General features: G+C 41.2%; 1 protein-coding gene and 2 non-coding genes across 6 annotated transcripts in view; all 3 read left to right on the plus strand.

Moving 5' to 3' along the window:
- CCAR1 (cell division cycle and apoptosis regulator 1) overlaps positions 1 to 19,636 on the plus strand; it is a 31,912-nt gene extending 12,276 nt beyond the window's left edge. For all 4 annotated transcript variants that reach the window (XM_063164209.1, XM_063164210.1, XM_063164211.1 and 1 more), the window contains 19 exons: positions 347 to 461; positions 532 to 721; positions 2,743 to 2,875; positions 3,127 to 3,288; positions 4,242 to 4,467; positions 5,444 to 5,557; positions 6,384 to 6,550; positions 7,293 to 7,503; positions 8,308 to 8,391; positions 9,042 to 9,227; positions 11,211 to 11,402; positions 12,576 to 12,809; positions 13,162 to 13,273; positions 14,901 to 14,983; positions 15,433 to 15,579; positions 15,999 to 16,119; positions 17,233 to 17,418; positions 17,703 to 17,908; positions 18,513 to 19,636. In XM_063164209.1, the coding sequence (XP_063020279.1) occupies positions 347 to 461; positions 532 to 721; positions 2,743 to 2,875; positions 3,127 to 3,288; positions 4,242 to 4,467; positions 5,444 to 5,557; positions 6,384 to 6,550; positions 7,293 to 7,503; positions 8,308 to 8,391; positions 9,042 to 9,227; positions 11,211 to 11,402; positions 12,576 to 12,809; positions 13,162 to 13,273; positions 14,901 to 14,983; positions 15,433 to 15,579; positions 15,999 to 16,119; positions 17,233 to 17,418; positions 17,703 to 17,908; positions 18,513 to 18,572 (2,929 nt within the window). In that variant the 3' untranslated portion in view covers positions 18,573 to 19,636. The remainder of the gene's footprint in view (positions 1 to 346; positions 462 to 531; positions 722 to 2,742; positions 2,876 to 3,126; positions 3,289 to 4,241; positions 4,468 to 5,443; positions 5,558 to 6,383; positions 6,551 to 7,292; positions 7,504 to 8,307; positions 8,392 to 9,041; positions 9,228 to 11,210; positions 11,403 to 12,575; positions 12,810 to 13,161; positions 13,274 to 14,900; positions 14,984 to 15,432; positions 15,580 to 15,998; positions 16,120 to 17,232; positions 17,419 to 17,702; positions 17,909 to 18,512) is intronic.
- On the plus strand, positions 4,852 to 4,915 carry LOC134422294 (small nucleolar RNA SNORD98). Its single transcript, XR_010028769.1, has one exon. It is a non-coding gene; the product is annotated as a small nucleolar RNA SNORD98 (small nucleolar RNA).
- LOC134422295 (small nucleolar RNA SNORD98) lies at positions 6,169 to 6,232 on the plus strand. The gene has a single exon (XR_010028770.1). It is a non-coding gene; the product is annotated as a small nucleolar RNA SNORD98 (small nucleolar RNA).
- Positions 19,637 to 23,164: the final 3,528 nt, after the last annotated feature.

Here is a 23,164-nt window from a genome sequence, read left to right on the forward strand (position 1 = left end):
GAATTTTTTTAATGCAAAGCCCAAAGCTGGGAGATCCAGAGGTTGCTAGCTTCATGTAATAGAAAATTGCAGAATTTGTGGGTGATTAAAAGCACAAAACCTACTGTCTGCATGTCTTAACTTGGTGCTGTTTGGGGAACTTTCCCCTTAGGGCCCAAGACAGGGAATTACTACGTTCCTGTACATACCTGAACTGAAGCAACTAATGCTGAATTTGGGGGTAGATGCTCTTCCCGTAAGCTTTTTTTTAAATTAATTTTGCCTACTGTCTCCCATCTTCAAATGAAACATGCAAAAAAGCCAAGCTAAAGAAGCCTCTCACACCCATTTTCTGTAACATTTGCAGCGCTGTCAAAGGCAAGACCCCTCAGGTGGGTGACAGAGTTCTGGTAGAAGCCACGTACAACCCCAACATGCCGTTCAAGTGGAACGCCCAGAGGATCCAGACCCTGCCCAACCAGGTGGGTGCAGTGCAGGTGCCGGGGCAGGGGCTGGGCTGCAGCTCCCCGCTGACCCTCGCTGTGTCCCCAGAACCAGAGCCAGGCGCAGCCGCTGCTGAAGACGCCGCCGGCCGTGCTGCAGCCCCTGGCCCAGCAGACCTTCGGAGTGCAGGCACAGCCACAGCCGCAGTCGCTGCTGCAGGCACAGATCTCTGCAGCCTCCATCACACCCCTGCTCCAGACGCAGCCTCAGCCCCTGCTGCAGCAGCCACAGCAGAAAGGTGGGAACTTCAGGGAACTTGTGGGGGGTCACTGTGGTGGGAGTGACGGGGGGTGGGACAGATGGGGAGCAGAGATCTCTGCAGCCGGGTCAGGAACTTGGGGTTTATTGCACAGGGCCTGGGTGCAGGGCCCTGCTGGGATTTGGGGTTTATTGCACAGGGCCTGGGTGCAGGGCCCTGCTGGGATTTGGGGTTTATTGCACAGGGCCTGGGTGCAGGGCCCTGCTGGGATTTGGGGTTTATTGCACAGGGCCTGGGTGCAGGGCCCTGCTGGGATTTGGGGTTTATTGCAGAGGGCCTGGGTGCAGGGCCCTGCTGGGATTTGGGGTTCATTGCAAAGGGCCTGGGTGCAGGGCCCTGCTGGGATTTGGGGTTCATTGCAGAGGGCCTGGGTGCAGGGCCCTGCTGGGAGCTGCCAGACACAGCTCAGAGCAGGCCCCAGAGAGGGAGAGGGAGGTAAAGAGAGTGGGAAAGAGAGAGAAGGCAAGAGCATGGTAAAGAGGATGAGAGAGTAAAAGAGAGGATCAGAGAGCAAGGTTCCCCTTACAATACCAAAAGTCTTCTTCTGTCTTCAGTATTCTAATTCTCACTAACTAATCTAGTACAAGATACAAATCCTACAGCATTTCCATACAGCCTATAAGAATCATTGCATTACCATACCGTGTTACATTTTAAACCCTAAAAACTCCTCTTTGGGCCCCTTCTGCCAAGCTGGCAGGATCTGCTCTGACCCTTGGGCCTGTCTGCAAGCAGAGGGTGTTGTTCCATCAAAAGGGGATTATCTTCAGCCAGCTACACCATTGTTTCCCCATTGTTCAGTAACTGAGGTATCTCAAAGCTTGCTTTCATTTCAATCTCGCTTATAGCTTCCATATTCTCAAAATCTTTTGCCAGGCAATCATATTTATAAGGCTTTCCTGTTTCATCTTCCCCAACAACTCTGGTGCTATGTGGGTGATGGTTATTTTCCTGTTAATCAGAAGGTGGAAGTAATAGCTAAAATAGCTAAAATAATATGGAGGGGACTCTGCTGAGTGTTCAGATTGGATATATCTTCCTGCACCTTTGTGCAAGGCACGTTGCCTGCAGTAGCTCAGAAATCACCTGGTTACTGAAGTCCCCATGGACTCCTGTTCATGTTAAGATTTTGTAAGCCAAAAGCAAATTCAGTGTAATTTTTGTTCTTTCTCAGACAAGTTGGGGAGTTGAAAGTATTAGTAGCAGTGCAGTCCTTCAGCAACTTCTGCAGTTTTCCACAAAATCAGGTTTCACAGTTGTGTTCTTAAAGCTGTTGTTTCTTTGCTTATTAATTTCAGTTAGCCAGGTGGACATCTGAGAGAAGAAACACTGCCAAACATGGCAAATCTAAAACAAAGGCTGTGAAGTCTCTTAAACTTTTAGTGGCTAAGGAATCAGTGACAGAAATGATAATATTAGGACTGGTCTTAACACACTAAAAGCAAGGGCAGAAGAACCAAAGCAGAATTGTTTTGCATAAATGCTTACTGCAATTTAATTAGTCCTAATTGTTCATTGGTGTTTAATAACATTTGCTCCACTTAAATCACTTGCTGAAGTGTCTCAAGGCAAAGAAATTACCTGCTGAGGGATTGGTGTAGCAGTGTAATATATTGATTTAGGAATATTTTTTCAGGATGCCAGTTATTTTTATGTATGAATAGCCTTAAAATGAGGATTTCAGTTTTCCTTCAGTAAAATGAGTAGGTAGTAGTATATCTGTAGTTTAAGTTTTTGGAAAGGCTTAGCTGTTTATTAAGATGAATTCCATGTGCTTAGATTGTATTAGCTTCCATCTCAGGAGGATGCTTTTAACCAATTTCACTTTGATAGAGTGTCAGCTTGCCTCAGTGAAGGAAAGCTTAGTTCTCTTGAGTTTCCTTGGGGGGCTGTTGAAGGATAAATTTCAAATCAGAAAGTGAAGCAGCTGCAAGCAGCAGTGCTTGCCACGTGTAGGTGCTTGCCCCTGTTCTGTATGGGTGCTGTCCCTTCTGTTGCAGGTGGTTTGCTGCAGCCCCCAGTCCGTCTGGTTTCACAGCCACAGCCAGCTCGAAGACTCGACCCACCATCCAGATTTTCTGGCAGGAATGACCGAGGTGGAGACCCCATGCCAAACCGAAAGGATGACAGGAGGTAGGTAGGCCAGACTGTGATCCAGAAAGAGCTTTCCTCACCCAGAGCTGAGCTGCCTGCTCCAGAGTGGGTCAGCAAGAGCCACAAGCGGTGTTACCCTTAGGAATTAGGGAAGAGTTCTTACCTGCCTGAAAGTAAGGAGTTGTGTTATCAGTTTGTATTGTAAAGAGACTACTGGAACTCCTTCCCTTGTTTGAGCTGTGTCTGACAGTTGTGCTAGACGTGACTTTGCGTTCTGTGTGTCGTTGAAGCCGAGAGCGGGAGCGGGAGCGGCGCCGGTCCCGGGAGAGGTCCCCGCAGAGGAAGCGCTCGCGGGAGCGATCGCCGCGGCGGGACCGGGAGCGCTCCCCGCGCCGCCCGCGCCGCGTGCTGCCCCGCTACACCGTGCAGTTCTCCAAGTTCTCCTTGGACTGGTACGTGTGCGTGCGTGCTGCGGTCCGTGCCAGCGTGGCGCGGCTGCCGGAGCTGCGCCGGTCCCCTGTGTGTCTATAAGTGATGGTCCTGACTCTCGAGCTCTTCCCGTAACCTTTGTTAAGTGAATTTTCCCTTCTTTCTTCCACCTGTCAATGTAACGTGCAAAAAACCTAGCTGGTCAAGTATGTAATGGCTAAGAACCTTGTATGATGAACTTGTGTTGAAGTGAGGGGAGAACGATTATTTTGTGATGTATTGGACTTGAGTTTATTGATCGATTAGCTAGTTTAAATAATAGTGTTAACAAACTTAATATATATTTTAAAATTTAGGTTTATGATAGGCTAACAGAGAAAACTCTAACTACTCTTTTTGTTTTACAATACTGTTGATTGTTTACACAAAATAAAACTAGTGTTTTCACTGTGATATGAAAGGTTTTTAAAACTTCTATATCTGTTCTCAGGGTGCTATCTTTTTTCAGAGAGGGTGTTTCACTTGTTATGGGAAGACTGCCTGAGAACTTTATTGTTTATACAATGATGTCTGAGAGAGTCTAATTGTTCATAGAAATCAGGCTGGGAACTGCTTTGGAACTGCTTTGCAACTACCTTTTACTTTTCTCTCAATTGTATGCCTTCATGGCCTTTTTCTTTAAGCTATGCTTGAACTAAACTCCCGACAAACTTGTTGGAGGTTCTGTGTTGCTTTAGAGTGCTATTGCAAAATAGCTTTATAGCATTGTTTAGTGAATATTCCCTAACATGCAGACCCTGAATGGGAAGAGTGTTTAATAGTTACTTTTTAAAACTTCATCCATGACATTCAAACGTAATATTCTGGAGATGTTATATATCCAGCACCAAATATACAGTGGTTGTATTGCCAGTTAATGCACCTCTTGAGTTAATAGTTGATAATTCTGTATCTTTGCATCCTGCCTGTGTTCCAGCCGTAGCTGTGACATGATGGAGCTGAGGAGGCGTTACCAGAACCTGTACATCCCCAGCGACTTCTTTGATGCTCAGTTCACGTGGGTGGATGCTTTCCCTATGTCTAGACCCTTTCAGCTGGGAAACTACTGCAATTTCTATGTAATGCATAGAGAAGTAGATCCTATAGATAAGAACGCTGCTGTCCTCGATCCACCCGATGCTGATCATCTCTACAGTGCTAAGGTTTGTGTGCTTTTCCACTGATAGCACTATTCATTAGAAGGTTTTTTATCAATAGGGTGCAAAAGGAGATGTAACTGAAGACATTCTGCAGCCATTTAAGCAAAGTACAGCATTTTAAACTTTTCAATAAAAAACTAGTATGTAGAGCTTGAAGAATCACAACTGAAATGCAGTTTGTTTGTGTTACAAGAGCTGTGCTAAATCTTGTGCTTACAGAGGGCTCTTGCATTGTCTGCACCCAGTTGCAGTGATGTGATTATAGGAAAGAAAGCCAGCTCCTGCAAGGTCTCTGAATGATTTCTTAGGCAATTCATTTTGAGTAGTTAATGGAGTCCTTTTTATTCCTTCAGTACAAACTTGATGGAAAATCTTGAAAGCAAGAAGGAGTGATGATGTTTTAAACCTATTCCATTGCTGAAATAATCTGTGGAAAAAAATAACTGAACTCTTTCTGTGCAGTTTGTGTTATTCTGTTTAGTGGTATTTTTTTTTTCCTTATTTCCTGTTCATCTCAATATTTATTTTTTTGTTTGAAGTAGATTGAGATCTGTCTTTAGCATGTAATATTTCTAACACAGATTGGCAAAATCTCAGACCTATTTTAATGACAAACTTCAAATGGAACAGGTTTTAGGAAAATGTTTTGATAAAGGGGTCTTTTATACATGATTACAGCCCTTGATGCAGCATATTTTGACATTCACATAGAGAGACTTAACTAACTTGCCTTCTGTGTGCAAAACTTGTAAAGCTCAAGTATCAGACATTCTGGTTTTTCAGTCTGTGCAGAGCAAGAGCTGCCTTTCAGAAAGCTGAGCTTCACAACACAGTCAGTAGCTGAGAAGGAGCATCCTGTTTTATCATACACCTGTTTAGGGTGTAGAGTGACCTTGTTAAGTGTTGGTATGTGTGTTGGTGCTCGTGGTTGATCAGTTGTAGTGGGACCTCCACCAGACTGCTCTGACTTGCCCCCCAGGTGATGCTGATGGCCAGTCCCAGCATGGAAGATCTCTACCACAAGTCCTGTGCTCTGGCTGAGGATCCCCAAGAACTTCGGGATGGATTTCAGCATCCTGCTAGACTTGTAAAGGTAAATATGCTTCCATGCCAGACACTTTTGGCAATGAAGGTTGGTTATAGAGCTTTGCTGTTTTTGACAGTAGGAGAGGAGCTGGTAGACAGCTGAATGATGACTTCGTTTTTCCTCTGAAGAGATCTAGTTTATATGTCAGTTCTTTTCCACTTATAGGAGCTTCACATTTACTGCTTTGTTCCACTTAGTCAAACTAAAACAATTAACTTTGTTAGCTGCTTTTTACAAGCACTTACTGATTTTGTAAGGGCTCAGCTGTGAAGAGAATACACGTGAAACAACAGTTAAGCAGCTGTTGTGTTAAGTGAAACTTAACCATTAAACTGAAGAGGCTGTAAGTGCTGTGGTGTTTCAGGACAACAGACTTGTTTTGCAGTTAAATTCTAACTTACAGCACACGGGAGTACTTTCATTTATAGGTATGATGCTCTTGTGGTCTCACCTTCTGTAGCTTTTCTTCTTCACCTTTAAGTAGGCTCATCTCTAAACGTGTGTCAGAATTAAGGCACCATTTAAGTTAATGTCTTTTGGGTTAGAAAGCTTTTAATTGCAAAGGGACAAGCCTGTACCAGTAAACAACCTTGATGGAAAATCTTGAAAGCAAGAATGAGTGATGATGTTTTAAACCTATTCCATTGCTGAAATAATCTGTGGAAAAAAATAACTGAACTCTTTCTTGACTGATTTTCATTTTCAGATTTCAAAGTAATTTCACGGTTTATTCACGGATTTCAGTGTGTGTGCTATGAAATATTCTTTGCACTTTGGGAAAGTGACCTTTTACCCCTATCAGGGGAACATTCAGAAGCCTCTTTTTGTCTAGTTTTTAGTGGGTATGAAAGGCAAAGATGAAGCTATGGCTATTGGAGGACACTGGTCCCCCTCACTGGACGGGCCTGACCCAGAAAAGGACCCCTCGGTGCTGATAAAGACGGCAATTCGCTGTTGCAAGGCTCTTACAGGGATTGACTTAAGTGTGTGCACGCAATGGTAAGTACTGCATACTGCACTGCACTGCCAAGTTCAATGTAGAAATGAATGCTTGTCTGTTACCAGGACTTTAAAAAACAAAACAAAACAAAAAAGGCTGGAAAAACCCTTTTTTCTTTGTCAACTGCTCTTGGTAGTTCAGGTGAACTACTCAAAGGATGTTCTGTTTGGTAATCAGCTTGATTGGTGCTAACTGTGCTGAATACTGCATTAAGAACTAATTAAAAATTCTGGGTTTATTTTGACATGTTATACTGTAATTTTTTTAATGAATGTGCGTTGAAAATATTTTTCATTTTGTGCATAGCTGGAGAGGATCGTCAAGAGAACTTCATTTCATTATTCTTTTGTTATAAATAAATAGCCGTTTGTTATACAGCCATATTTTCTCTTGATGAGTTTCTGTCCTGCATTAACACTCACTGTGGTTGTACCAATACCAGGAAAGCCTATTGTATGCTAAATTTGAAGTTCTTCCACAACTTCTGTTTGCACATAAAACCTACTTGGGCTAAACAACAAGTTTTATGAAAAGCATTTTGTCGATTTTCCTCCTTTTCAGTCGCGATACCTCTTTACAAGTGTGCCAGAGGAGAAAATATGGCTCCCATAATTTTTTTCTTTAGATAAACCTCAAGGTCTTGCAGCAAAATTTCTTTACTTGATGTGCTACAAGTGATCTAGGCTCTTGAGAAATGTATTGTAGAATTTTTTTTCCAACATGCTTCTTCCCTTGCAACAGGTACCGTTTTGCAGAGATTCGCTACCATCGCCCTGAGGAGACCCACAAGGGGCGTACGGTTCCAGCTCATGTGGAGACAGTGGTTTTATTTTTCCCGGATGTTTGGCATTGCCTTCCCACCCGCTCAGAGTGGGAAACCCTCTCCCGAGGATACAAGCAGCAGCTGGTCGAGAAGCTTCAGGGTGAACGCAAGGAGGCTGATGGAGAACAGGCACTGAACGCTAATCCCTTTTTCTATTTCTGCTTCTCACAGGCACAGGAACACAGGCACAAAATGCACACCACATACTACACAACATACATACACAGGAGGAACATAACTGGTAACAATGACTGGTAAACCAGCTTTCAGCAGTGTAGTGAATGTTGCTTTTGATTTTTATTTCAGCTAGTTCACTAACTGTAAATGTGTATGCTGATATCACAAACGGAATTAAATTGTGCTTACCATGCGCAGACATTTTTATCGTAGACGTAGTTGCTGGAATCTGGGACCAGTTGTTGAGTGAGATTCAGTTTATGAATAGCTGTCTTCAAACATTTTGCCATTTTCTGAAATTTCTAAATTCTCTCTCGTGGCCAGTTCTAATTGTGATATTTGAAATTGAACAAACATTAGTCCGAAACATCTGAATTTCAGGCCATGTGGCTGATCAGCATCTTGGAATAAGGGAAGGTCTGACTGAACAAAGAGTAATTTGGGGCATTTAAAATGTGGGGGAAGATCACCCGCTGTGTGGTTACTGGAGACCAGCAGTGTCTGTGTAACCCCAATATCCTTTGTGGTGTTGCTTATCACCCTTTTGTGTTCCACAGATCTGGCTTGTATTGGCTGAGTGGCACTGTGATCATTTATAAAGTGGTAGAATGTGTGTGTGAACTTGTCTAAATAATAACTTTAGGAGAAGACTATCTGAAACAGTTGTGACCTTGCACAGATCAGCAACAGAATTTAAAAAATAACTGAAATGCTTTCAAGCTTTCTGAAGGATAATTTTGAAATTTTGTTTGTCAGGATGAAGAGGAAAAGGATGATGGGGAAGCTAAAGAGATCTCTACGCCTACACACTGGTCTAAACTGGATCCAAAAACAATGAAGGTAACAAACACTTCTGAAAATTTGTACTTTTTCACTTTTAAGACATGACCTGAAATGCAGCAGTATGTTCCCTTAACTGAGCAAGAAAACTTCAGTAGTGTTCTGCTGAATTTATAGGTACCAGATGTGGTATCACAGTGTGCAGGGATGACTCCTGTATATTGTAGAAAGTGAAAGCAGCTAACTGAATCTATTCTGAACTTTGTACAATTAAAGGGTATTAGTTATGATACATGAACTGGAAAACAAGAGTTCTGCTGTAATCTGCCAGATTACTACTTAACTAAGAAGTGTGGGATCTAAAATACTTTAAAAATTGTACATTTTTGTACAATTACTGCCTTTTTAAACTCTGTCAGGAGACATAATAAAAACTTTCCTTGAAAACAGTAGTAACAATAAACTATTTCACTTTAATAGAATCCTTTCCCTGCCTCTGTGAAAATTTCCCCAGAAAGAAGTTTTTTGTGGAAAACATCAATTTAAATGCAATGGGGTCTTTTGTAACAGTAACGATTAGTGTTTTTCAGCACAAGTTTAAAAGTTCAGTTGACTTTTCAGAGCTGTTGATTTTTACCTCACTTTCTCTGCTAATCCAGTGTTTTGTGATGTCACTGCCTGATGCCACTGACAGAATTTTCCTTTGCCAGGTGAATGACCTTCGCAAAGAGTTAGAGAGCCGAACCCTCAGCTCCAAGGGACTGAAATCCCAGCTGATAGCTCGGCTGACAAAGCAGCTCAAAGTAGAGGAGCAAAAAGAAGAGCAAAAGGAGCTAGAGAAGTCTGAGAAAGAAGAGGAAGAGGAGGAGGATAGGAAATCTGAAGATGATAAAGAGGTTAGGATTTGGACATACTTGGTTTAAGTCCTAAGTACATGTGAAATATATTAAATATTTGTCTAAATATGTATAAGCACAAAAAGTAGAGGCATGTGCCTACTTCTGCTGGGATTTTGTTATTCTCAGGTGACTGTACTGGGAACTCTTGCTGTACCTTGAGCTGCTGAATTGGGAAGAGCTCTTGGTCAGTTTGAATTATTTTGTGTCAGCCAAATCAGCCCAAATGTGCCGCTGCACTAAGGGTGTCAGAATTAATGTTTGACCTTAAATCTAAGGAAAAATAAATCCAAGCCTCCTGAGAAAAGCCATGCTCAAGATGAGTGAACACACTTAACACTACCTTAACTCCTTAAACCTACATGAAAAGCAGTTTTAGTTCTGTTTGCCTCCGTGTCTCACAGTCCAGCTTCTTCATGTGGCAGATGGTTTGCTTGGGTTTGTTTGGGTTTGTTTTCCTTTATTATGAACCTTAATGTTTGGGTACTTGCTGTGTATTGGAGTTTCTCAGTTTTGTGGTTTGTAGTTGCAGTGCCTGTCTGGTTTGCTTCTTCACAAAAATTGACAAAATCTGTGCAATGAGGCCAAAGCTCAGCCACAGAAAGGGGGCAGAAATGTCTACAGAATGCCTTGTGCTTTAGTGGCTTTTAAACCTGCCTTTTTGTGTGTTTCCTGCTAACCTGTATGGGGTGATTGGAAGTTTGATATTTTTATACATCTCTGTAAACCTTGTTGAGGGAGGAAAGTACGTGTGCTTGCTAATTCTGTCAGCTGCTGCTGCCTTTTCTCACAGCTTGGATGGGATTCAACTAGCTTGGGTTTCTTGCCACAGCTTTCTTTAGGATTGAAGGGGAGCTGTGATTGTGCTGGCTTTTTATGAAGCACAAGCTCTGCCTTGACTTTGTTTGTAGTTAGGAGACTTCAGCATTTGTCTCTTGGCAATCAGTAATATGGTGGCATTTTACATTTTGTAACCCTTCATTTCATTTGCATCAGGTATATCTATAGAGATTGCATTTCCCATAATCAAGAGTTAGATAAATTGTCATCTGTAACTGTTAGAGCTGTGTTGGGTGTCTTTGGAGAGGTCAGGTATGAACCTTTCTCTTCCTTTGTAAGGAATAAACACCTCTCTGTGCTGTACAGCTGTGTGTTCCTTCCAGCAGCTTGGGCTTTCCTTTGCTCAGGAAAGCAGCGAGTCCCAAAAACTCATGTAGAGGCTGAAACTTCAGCTTTGGAGTGTGATGTTGGTTTCTAGGACGAGGTGAGAGATGAGGAATCTGACTCTGTGTTCTCTGAAGGCTGAGTTATTATTTTCTGATATTATATTGTGTTATGCAATGTATATTATGTTATGTTGTATTATATTTATTGTATATGTTATGTTATATTTATTATATATGTTATACTATACTATATAGTATAATATAGTGTAGTATTATACTATATTTTTATACTTATATACTATACTATATAAGTATATATTCTATTCCATTAATATAATATAATTCTGTTATATTATACTATATTATACTATCCTGTATTATACTATATTATACTATCTTATATTATCCTATACTATACTGCACTATACCTAGTGTAGTATATCTAGTGTGGTATATCTACTATATTTTATATTATAGAATGCTATACTAAAACTATACTGAAGAAAAAGAAAGGTACAGACAGAAGGCTTAACAAGAATGATAATGAAAAACTTGTGACTCTTCAGAGTCTGACACAGCTGATGGTGATTGGTCATGAAGTAAAAACAATTCACATGGCACCAATCCAAGACGCACCTGTTGGATAAACACTCTCCAGCCACATTCCCAAGCAGCCAAACGCAGGAGCAGCAATGGGATAATTATTATTTACATTTTTCTCTGAGGCCTCTCAGCCTCCCAGGAGGAAACCCTGGCGCAGGGATTTTCCCAGAGCACACCCAGTGCCGTGCTCACCTGGCTGTTCCATCCCTTGCAGGAGGAGGAGAGGAAGCGGCAGGAGGAGCTGGAGCGGCAGCGGCGCGAGCGGCGCTACGTCCTGCCCGACGAGCCGGCCATCATCGTGCACCCCAACTGGGCGGCCAAGAGCGGCAAGTTCGACTGCAGCATCATGTCCCTGAGCGTGCTGCTGGACTACAGGCTGGAGGACAACAAGGAGCACTCCTTCGAGGTGGGGACACGCTCTCAGCTCTCCTTGTTTCTCTGGAATTGGCCTGTGAAGGTTCCTGAGTTGCCACGGCTTTGGCGCGTGTTACGATAGGAGTGCACTCGCTGCGTGGCATCCAGAGGAACACACAGGTTTTCAGATCAAGTTGTGTAAGGATTCCACGTTCAAAGCAGGTAGTAAGGAATCTGACACTTGATAAAATTCTGATATGGTGGGAGTTGCTAAAATTGCACCTTCTTGGGGATCTCTGGGTCAGGATGACCCAGATGTGTTAGGAAGTCTCTTTTCCCAGCCCAGCGACCGAAGGAGGAGTCAGGATTCTTCTGTTCTGCTTGTCAAGGTTGTTTATTTTCTGTTGTCTATAACATTCTTTCCCTGACCCACCAAGGTCTGTCCAGCAGGTCGGGTTGAGGCACACTGACACTTAGAGCGTTATCTTTTTATACTAAAAGCTACCTGTCCATTATTAACAGTCATTTTCCAATACCCATCACCTATGTTAGACAGTGTGTTATCTTTTTATACTGAAAACTACCTGTCCATTATTAACAGTCATTTTCCAATACCCATCACCTATGTTAGACAGTGTGTTATCTTTTTATACTGAAAACTACCTGTCCATTATTAACAGTCATTTTCCAATACCCATCACCTATGTTAGACAATGTGTTATCTTTTTATACTAAAAGCTATCTGTCCATTATTAACAATCATTTTCCAATACCCATCACCTATGTTAGACAGTGAGTGTGTTATCTTTTTATACTAAAAACTACCTGTCCATTATTTACAATCATTTTCCAATACCCATCACCTATGTTAGACAGTGTGTTATCTTTTTATACTAAAAACTACCTGTCCATTATTTACAATCATTTTCCAATACCCATCACCTATGTTAGACAGTGTGTTATCTTTTTATACTAAAAACTACCTGTCCATTATTTACAATAATCTCCCAATACCCATCACCTGTGTTAGACAGTGTGTTCCTACTCTAAACCAATCCAAAAGTGCCACCATCACCCAGAAGATGGAGGCTAGGAAGAAGGAGAAAGAAGGACAAGGCACACCCAAATCCCTCCATCTTGGGACCCTGAGCCCCCATTCTAAAAACTATACAAGTTTTTAATACATGTTTGAAAAGTTTTTGTCACTTTTCTTCTTTGTGTGCAGGTATCATTGTTTGCAGAACTCTTCAATGAAATGCTTCAGAGAGATTTTGGTGTCAGAATTTACAAAGCACTGATTTCTCTCCCAGAGAGAGAGGACAAGAAGGACAAAAAAAGCAAAAAAGATGAGAGAAAAGAAAAGAAAGAAGAAAAAGATGATGAAACAGATGATCCAAAACCTAAAAGAAGAAAATCTGGAGATGATAAAGATAAAAAAGAAGAGAGAGATGAAAAGAAGGTCTGTAGTTAGTTCATATGCAGTCTATCCTGTCTGGATAAATTTTAAAGTGTTTCTATTTCTATTTTACATTGCTCCTTTCAGAAACTCAGCTCTTGTAATGTTAGTTAATTGATTTGACTTCTTGATCTATTTAAATATGCTTCAATTATATTCAGTAATTTAAAATTTTTACAGGTGTATTGGGAGTAGTATTTTAACATTCAGCTGTATCATATAAATTTGTATTTGTGTTCTTAGGTGACTTATGTATGTATGTATGTAATGTAGGCAAATTTTGACTGGCAGTAAGGGTTTTACTTTGCTGGGTTTTGATTCTGACTTGATAAATATTTAGGAATTTTTGTTCCAGAGGGAAGACAAAAGGAAAGATGATTCTAAAGAAGAAGAAGAAACGGAAGAGGACAATAATCAAGAAGAATACGATCCAATGGAGGCAGAAGAGGCTGAAGATGAAGATGAAGGTATCTTGAACTATGACTTTTGTGACCTTTAACAAATTTTATCATCACTGATTATGTTCTTTCAAGCTGGAGAAGGCACTGGAACTAGACAATTCAAAATTGCACTATTAAGCTGATTTTATTCTGGGAATTTTAACCAGTTGTATATCAGATGTAAGTACCTCTGTGCCAGGCCCTGTATGAACACAGTGACTGTGAGCTGGCTGTGCTGCTCCAAGCAAGGCATGCATATAGAAGTGGTTTTATTTTTTTCAGAATGCAGACCTCTCGCAGCTCCCATTGAAGTCAGTAGGAGATGTGAGTATTCAGCACCTCTGAAAAAGCAAACCACTTTTACATGCCTGACTTGCTGCTCCTCAGCTCTGGAATGCCATCCTGGCTTTGGCTAGGACACAGGGCAGTGTGGGTGCTCTGCAGCCCATGGTACAGGAGGTTGGTCTTTGTTTGGTGGAGCTGTTAGCTGAATAAGCAGGAGAAGGGTCTGGAGGGCCCTGCAGGCAATGGCAGCAGCCCTTCCCCTGCTCAGGGGGTCAGGAAGGTGTGAAACACCCTCTGTGCTTTCTGGTTTGACTTTGGGGCAGTTGCCTTTCTGTGCAGAGGTTTTGCTGGGCATGGTTTGAACTGCAGTCCCAGCATTTTCAGTTGTATTTTTAGCAGAGTTCTGCACCAAAACAGCTTAAAGAGCTGATGCTGATCTGTGGTTTCCAGAATAACTCCTATTTCTTACAATTTATCTGTAAGAGTGGCCTGGGCTTGTCTGTTCTGTACAAGTGCTGCTGCTGCTTCCCAGAGTCTGTCCTTATCCCATTCCCAGTCAAGAGTTGCTGAGAAAACCCAACCATGGAGGTGCAGGAGAAGGCAATTGGTTCTCAGAAAAGGGTTGATAAAATTAGCCAAGTGTTGTAATACATAGTTTTTCCCAAGTTTTCCTCACGGAAGGTGAGCTTAAAGCTGAACTTGGGACATGATTCTCTGTCCCAAGACTTGCATGGAAGGTGCAGAGCTGCATGCCATAATCCATCCCAGCAGTTGGTTCATTTCTATCTCTCTTTCAGTCTGATTTTTCTGTACTGCCTGCCTTTAGATAAAAAACCTGCCATTTTTAATTCACATGTAATAAGTGATGTGATCTGTAACTTCCTGGAGAATCTAAGTCATAGGAAGAGTCATCTCTCACTCAACATGAGTCTAAACATGTGGTTTTAATTACATACTGTATATGGGTTTTATTGTGTGAAATATTTGAGAGTAAATAATACTGAATTTGAATAACCATAGCTGAGTGCAGACTCTGCCAAGCCTCAGAATTGTGGTAATTTCCTGCACACCACTGAAATAGATGGAGATGTTGGCAGCTCTCACTTTGGCCTAGTTTGCATTTGTTTCAGCTCTGCTGTCCTGTGTGTGAAACAAACACAGGGAAAAAATTATAAATGGCTTATGTTAAAATAAGAGAAAAATCAGAATTTAACAGCGCTCACTTGAATGCATTTTTTTAAATTATTTTTCAGGGAAGCATATTGCAGGTGTTTGGGGGTTATGTGACTTTTATAGTGGCAGCATGTATTCTGGTGATGGTTATACAAGGGTGTGCTGTAGTATGCTGAATTTTCTTTCTCTTTTGCAGATCGGGACGAAGAGGAGATGAACAAACGGGAGGACAGAAAAGAGGGAAATAAACATTGCAAAGAGAGGGCATCCAAAGATAAAGTAATTAGCAGCTTTCTTAACAACTGCACACACCTTGTTGGGGTGTCCTAATTGCAGCTTAGCTTTATTTTTATTGTAAGAGCTGTTTTCCCTTTGAAAGCAGCTGTTAAGTAAATGATTGAGGGCAGAGGGAATGTTTCCTATTTTATAACTAGGCTAATTCTATGTCCATGTTTTACATACTAGCATGAACAAAAGGAAATTGTGTCTACCAGCTGTTACTATCCATTGTGATGTATTTCTTCTAAATACTGAAAGATTACTTTTCATATATAGCTTAAATTAGTCTTAAATAAAGTGATCTAAGTAGGTAATTGATAGTAATATTAATTACTTGACTTAATTTAACAATAAAATAAACAGAGAAAAAACTTTTGTTAGGTCAGAAGTTGGTATATTTTTGGAATGATATTTTAATTCCTAATGATGCCATAATCACTTTTCTCTAGGAGAAAGACAAGACCCAGATGGTGACTGTTAACAGGGATCTCCTGATGGCTTTTGTTTATTTTGATCAAAGTCATTGTGGATACCTGCTGGAGAAGGACATGGAGGAGATCCTGTACACTCTTGGACTTCACCTGTCACGTGCTCAGGTTTTGTGTACTGCTAAAAACCTTTCCAGATGTTACAGGACTGGTTTAACTGGGATAAATGTAATTTAGCTTCTACAGGCTTTGCTTGCATACCTGATCTCTTGTTTTTATGCAGCCACTTCATATTTACAATGAAATAAGAGTTTAGTCTTTTGTAAATTGACTGGGAGTGAAAAGGTGAAGTTTGCAGTTTATAATATGCCCATACTGTATATGTAGCTTTTGTCTCTAAATTGTATTTATTCTTTTCTTATTTTTATTCTTATTATCTCTTATTTTTGCATTTTAAGCCCCAGTATGTTAAAATTCAAAAAGCTGTGCAATTTCTTTTAAGTTTTCCAAGCTAAACCCTTCTTGTTTAGGTAACAGGATGTCTGGGTATTAAATAATTATTAATTATTTCTTTCCATGTGTTGTAGGTCAAGAAGCTGCTCAATAAAGTAGTGCTTCGAGAATCTTGCTTTTATAGAAGACTAACAGACACTTCTAAAGATGAGGAAAACCAAGAGGAGTCCCAAGAGCTACAGGAGGATATGCTAGGTGGTATTATTTTTTCCCCACAAACTTCCAGAGAGTTATTTCTGTGTGATAATGAGAGTTCTGAGGTACTTGATTTCTTGCAGAAACTAATTGAGCCAGTTTAGAAAAGCAAATCCTTGGCAGTTCAAAAGTAACAGGGTTTTTTGTGCTTCCAACACATAATGTTGCAACTCTAGGATAAATCTTAATATCTTGGAACGGGAAAGAGGACAGAGGTTAATGTTCAATATTGATGAGCAGCATTCCTTGTTACTAGTTTTGAAGTCAGGAGGCTCAGGGCTGCAGGTAGTAGAGTGGAGCCTGAGTTTTGAAGACAGTTCCTGCAGGAAAGAGGCACAGAATGGTGTCTGGAAAGAGAATGCTGCTTTATGGCAGGGGGGAGAATTGGGCTCAGGAGAAGAAGACAAGTGTGAGGGATAGAGCAGCAACCTTGAGTCTGTATTTGTTCTCCTGGAGGAGTGTCTGGGGTTGGTCTCTGGGATGATGCTGTGACATTCAGGATAGAGCAGCACTGAGAACTGTCTGAAGTTGCTCTCTGGAATGACCCTGTGGTTATTGAGGACAGAGCAGCAGCCTTGGGTCTGTTTGTTCTCCTGAGCAGTGTCTGGGGCTGCTCTCTGGAATGACCCAGTGGTTATTGAGGATAGAGCAGCACTGAGCAGTGTCTGGGGTTGGTCTCTGGAATTATGTGGCTACTGAGCACAGAGCAGCACTGAGCAGTGTCTGAGGCTGCTCTCTGGCCTGACCCTGTGTTGATGGAGCACAGAGCAGTGTCTGAGGCTGCTCTCTGGCCTGACCCTGTGTTGATGGAGCACAGCCCTGCACTGAGGGGTGTCTGAGGCTGCTCTCTGGAATTATGTGGTTATTGATCACAGAGCAGCACTGAGCAGTGTCTGAGGCTGCTCTCTGGCCTGACCCTGTGTTCATGGAGCACAGAGCAGAACTGAGGGGTGTCTGAGGCTGCTCTCTGGAATTATGTGGTTATTGATCACAGAGCAGCACTGAGGGGTGTCTGAGGCTGCTCTCTGGCCTGACCCTGTGTTGATGGAGCACAGCCCTGCACTGAGGGGTGTCTGAGGCTGCTCTCTGGCCTGACTGTGCCCTCCCCTGCAGGGAACCGGCTGCTGCTGCCGTCCCCCACGGTGAAGCAGGAGTGCAAGGCTGTGGAGGAGAACGTGGGGCTCATCGTGTACAACGGGGCCATGGTGGACGTGGGCAGCCTCCTGCAGAAGCTGGAGAAGAGCGAAAGGGTGCGGGCAGAGATTGAGCAAAAGCTGCAGCTGCTGGAGGAAAAAACAGGTGGGATGGTAACTTTGAGGGCAGTGCTTACAGGGGTGCGTGGCACTGGGACTTCTTTAGCAGAGAAATCAATTTGGGTGATGATATTTGTGATTAAATTTTATCCAAGTTGAATGCAAGACTTTAAATGTGGTCAGAATTAAGTATTATCAAATGGTAATTCAATGCAGTTTTTAATGTTCTTTAAAAATTAGTATTATGGTGTTGCACACAAATAGAATATTAAATTGCAAAGTACACAGCATTGGAAGTGACTTGACGTTTTCATTTCTTCCCTTTCTAAGATGAGGATGAGAAAACTATTCTACAACTGGAGAATTCTAACAAAAGTCTCTCTGCGGAGCTGAAAGAAGTAAAAAAGGACCTTGGCCAACTGCAAGAAAATTTGAAGACCTCAGATGATAAAAAATTGCAATTTGAGGGTCAGCTGAATAAGACAATCAAAAATTTAGCTACTGTTATGGATGAAATACAGAGTGTTCTCAAACAGGTAAGAATTGTTTAATTCTGTTTTTTATTATTGTAGACAAACTTGTAGACTGATTATTGAAACCAACACTTCAATATAAAAACAATTTTGACATTAATTCAGGGCAGGAATATCTTAACATATCTAGAGAAGAAGCTTAATGTTTGATTGACTATTTAAAGATAACAAATTAAATTAAATGTGTCTTTTTTCTTAACCTGCAACATATGTTCCTGACTTCAGTGTTTTTAAAAAGGTATAACTGTTCATGTAGATCTCAAACTGTCTGAATGTTTTCCTGTCCTGATCTTGTCCAAATCTGCTCCTCTGTTTTACTGGTCAAGAGTACTTTCTCAAGGCAGAATTCAACTATTTCAGTATGTGGGAATACCTCAGTAAAATGAGTTTTAAGCAAAACCCAGAAGCTCCAGAGCATTTCTGCCCTTCAGTTTTTCAGGAAGATCCTGGAATTGGTTATAACTAAATGATTAGGATACCAGTTCACACAGTATCTTAAAGATACAAACAGTAATCTCTGTCTCATAAAGTATCTGCTGCTTTACAGTTTGCATGAGAAATAGAGATTCTGCAATTCCTCTCATCCTGTCCCTTTTTCCCTTTGAAGGATGTGGTGAAGAACGAAGATAAAGATCAGAAATCCAAAGAGAACGGAGCAAACGTATGATAAACTGCTGCTGTTAGAAGAATGGTGTTACATAATGTAATATAAATCATGATACCAGAATGTATGGGAAGTGATGCATGTTTGATTTTAGTAGTATAAATATCTTAGTTCCAAAAGATGTATAAAGTTTTATGAATGTGTCTGCTCCAGAAGATTGCTTGTAATTCTTAGCATTCAAGTTGAGACACTCCTCGAGTGAAAATAATTTTGCATTGCGAAAAGTTTTAGGATGAACTTTGTTATAGTTTTAAGCCTAATAAAGTTCATCAAGGTAACAAACAGTAGCAAGTATTTAATTACCAAATGTTTTTCATTGAAGTCTAGTGAAATCAAATTTTTCATTATTTATAGACTTGCCATTTTTCGTTTTTTGTCTTTATTTCGGTCTAATTAGTCTTTTTAAATTCAAATATAAATCACAAAGTAGCATGCTGCTTAATTTTACAAGTAAAGTTTTTTTTAAAAAACAGCTTCTTGGATTTTTTTTTTTTGTTTTCACTTGTCACAACTTTTTTTCCCTTCCAAATATACCTTTCTTTCCCAAAGCTGCTGTATTAAAGCCTTGTAATAATACAGCAGTTTGGATGAGTTAAGAAAGCAATAGAAACCTACCAAAATACTGGTAGAGTTGTGAGATTTATATGAAAATACATGGGCCTGGTTTAAATGTGTTTCATTTGTGTTCACTAAAATTGTTCTTACCTTTGGATTAATATAAATACTCCTTTTGAATAACAAGTGCAGTCTGTTAGGATGTACAGTTGGATGCCAGGCCAGCAGATGTCAGAATAATGCCTTACCTGGAGAAGAGGTAATGTGAAATAGCAACACTTGTATTTTGGTGCAACTTTCAGGAAAATTAGGGGTTTGAAAGTTGGGACAGAAGTGTTTTCTTACAGAAATGGTTAATTTTAGCAGATGTTTTCTTTTTTAGCCTAGATGTCCTAGGTAACTAAATACCTGTTAGGAAAGTCCAAGTGCCATAATATGTATGAATAACCTACATGGAAACTCATGTAGCTTTAATGAGATACACATTAAAATGCCTGAATTTATGTTCAAAAGAGTCTAAGCTGGTGCTTTTATCCCTTACCTTTCTTGGCTCTTTTGGGGCTAGACAAGTGAAATATCTTTCATTCAAGTAACATGCACAAGCTTCCCCCTCATTCATCTCCTTTGAGTCTTGTATAATACCTGAGCTGTTCACAGTCCAGCAGGAAATACTATAAAAACACAAATTGTATATAAGCACACAGAAAATACATGCTTTAAAAACTGGAGATAACATCTCAGAATGATTGAATGAGGATGGTGATAAATTTATCTTATGGAAAGCATTATCTGTGGTGTACAGATGGTGTTAAATGCTTTTGTAATCAAATTCTATTTTTCACCTTTACCTTTGTACAGATTGTTGACTGCATGTTTAATTTTTGACGTTGAGCACCATTTGTGTAAATGGACTTGAAAGAATTGCATCTGAAATACTTTGTTCCTGAATTTCAGCAGCACGTGTGAACATACAAGAAAATGAGTCTAGAATTTAAGATAAAAACATTTTAGGCACACTGAAACATCTGAAATATTTTGCTTGGGTATTTTTACATTAAACTGCTGAGCTGGAAGCAGTTTTGGAACAAGCAGGCCTCCTCATCTCATTCTTCAGTGAGGGCCCTGTGAGACACTTGCTAGAGCGATACAGATTTTTACAATATTTAACAAAAAGAGTATTTGTTAGAATGACTGTAATCTTTATATTGATTTCATGTAATAGTGTTTCAGATACTATGTACAGTGTGTTGGAAAGGAAATTAAATGGGTAAAGAATAACAGAAAAACAACCAAGGAAACGTTTTGCAACCTGCACAGAGCTTGACCAACTTCCTGAAGCACAAATAATCTGAGGGAGAAGAGGCTTCTCTTACAGACCCTGTGACTTGCTGGGCCAAACAGCACAAAGTTCTGTGTGTGACCCACACTGATGCTGTGTGTTAGCTAAAGCTGCTTAGTGTTATTCCAGAAATAGAACTGATTCTAAGGAAAATTGAATAGAGTATCAGTAATGGGGGTTTGGAGAATCAGTCTTTTGTCTGTCTTGATTTATGGACAAAGTTTTTGTGTTTCATGTCCACGTTTCCTACCTTACAGTCTTTGTATTGAGTTTGTTATGTCCCAGTTACTGGCAGAAGGCTGCTGAATGTGAGCCTTGGCATCCCACCTGTTTGGACTCCTTAAATCATCACAGATGCTCTGTAGGAAGTAGTAAATCTTGGGCTGCTTTATTTTGTAGAGAGCCCTACTACAGCAGGCCCATAAATGGAACCTGATCTCTGCTTATAGACCTATTTCCCTCCCTTTTGCTGTTTTGTCTGATGAGGGCAAATTAATGAGTTTAACCCTTCCAAAATGCCATTCAGCCCCATGGATGTCTGTGAATGAGGCTGAAGAAAGATGCAAGTGCCCCATGCATGCAGGCTGGCCTAGGATAACACAGGCTCCAATATTATAAAGCCCAGTCCTGTAACATAACTTCATTTCAGTGTTTAACTGCTTTGAGAGAGGAATGGCTTCCAGTCCCTCTTCCTGCTGACTAATATGCTGTGTGAACATGTCTGGACTTATGTAACAGTTAACTTTCACTGATCATTTTGTCAGGAATGTGCACAAAATGTGTTTTTTTCTGTTGCTTTTCTGTACTGTTTGTGTACCCAGGTCAGGTTCTTACCTTGGATGCGTTTGTTCAGTGCAGTTTCTATTTTAAAATATAAAAGATAAAAGAATTCCTTGTGAGTGACTGAGTCTTGCAGCCAGCAGTAGATTGCAGAATGTGTAGGTGGCACAGTCACTGCACTTACCCTGGTACCTTCAGAGAAATGGGTCAAGCAGAACTGCAGCTGGGACCTGCACACTGCCATGGAGTGTGACAGTAAAGATGCCATGAATAATGGACACTTCCACTCAGCCATCAGACCTGCCAGTGTTCCTCCAGCAAGCTTTGATGTTTCTGCACGCTGGGTCTCATTGATACATTGCACAAAAGTTGTTGTAGTAAAAAGCTCTAATAACAAAATGCATCGCTTTCAAGTAAAACCAATTTCCCTTGTTTACTCATCCCCTGTATAATCCACAGCACCCCCATACAGAGTGTAAACAAACTAGAGCTTTGCAACACACCAAATCTCACCTGACATTGTGTGTCTGGTACCATAATTGTGTTTTGGAATGCTGCTTTTGAATTTCTAGGCATTTAATACCCAAACTTGTCTTGAAAATGTGATGCTGCTTTTGATTTCTTGTATCCTGCTGCTTTTGAATTGTCTCTAACAAGTGAATACTAACTGCTTTGAGGATTTGGATCAGGTGCCCCACAGCAGGTGTAAGAATCAGTACCTTTGCAGGTGTGATTTAATGATATTCCAGGTTGTTGTATATAGTCAAATATTAGTTCAGCTCTCTTTTATTCTTCTCTTTAAAAGGACAGCAGAATAATGCTGCTGGGTAGATTTGTTGCATGCTGCAGTTGGATGTTTTTTTGTAGCAATTTCCTGAGCTGGATTCCAGCCAAACTGACAGATTCCCAGTGCCAGGTGTTCTGATGGGAATCCTGAGCTGGATTCCAGCCAAACTGACAGATTCCCAATGCCAGGTGTTCCAATAGGAATCCTGAGCTGGATTCCAGCCAAACTGACAGATTCCCAGTGCCAGGTGTTCTGATGGGAATCCTGAGCTGGATTCCAGCCAAACTGACAGATTCCCAATGCCAGGTGTTCTGATGGGAATCCTGAGCTGGATTCCAGCCAAACTGACAGATTTCCTGTGCCAGGTGTTCTGATGGGAATCCTGAGCTGGATTCCAGCCAAACTGACAGATTCCCAGTGCCAGGTGTTCTGATGGGAATCCTGAGCTGGATTCCAGCCAAACTGACAGATTCCCAGTGCCAGGTGTTCTGATGGGAATCCTGAGCTGGATTCCAGCCAAACTGACAGATTCCCTGTGCCAGGTGTTCTGATGGGAATCCTGAGCTGGATTCCTGCCCAGGTGACAGATTCCCAATGCCAGGTGTTCTGATGGCAATCCTGAGCTGGATTCCAGCCAAACTGACAGATTCCCAGTGCCAGGTGTTCTGATGGGAATCCTGAGCTGGATTCCAGCCAAACTGACAGATTTCCTGTGCCAGGTGTTCTGATGGGAATCCTGAGCTGGATTCCAGCCAAACTGACAGATTTCCTGTGCCAGGTGTTCTGATGGGAATCCTGAGCTGGATTCCAGCCCAGGTGACAGATTCCCAGTGCCAAGTGTTCCAATAGGAAATGGGTTCCCAGGTTATTTTCTGAGGGACACATTGCAGGGATGATTGGCTGAGTGGCTGTTCCCATTTCATCACGCACAGCTGGGTAGGGGGAAGAGTGGGGAGGAGGAAAAACTGCAAGGAATTCCAGTCTGAAATCTCCCTGCCCTGCTTTTCAGCAGATATCTTTCAAGTACTAATTTGCTTTATTATTTTGTTGCAACTTTTTTGGTGGTGTACCCGATTTGTTTGAGTTTCAGTGGATTTTCTTCCCTGTATTGCTTAAATCTTTTTAGTTTTCCTG

This window comes from Melospiza melodia, chromosome 9 (genome assembly GCF_035770615.1).
Source record: "Melospiza melodia melodia isolate bMelMel2 chromosome 9, bMelMel2.pri, whole genome shotgun sequence".
Lineage (NCBI taxonomy): Eukaryota > Metazoa > Chordata > Aves > Passeriformes > Passerellidae > Melospiza > Melospiza melodia.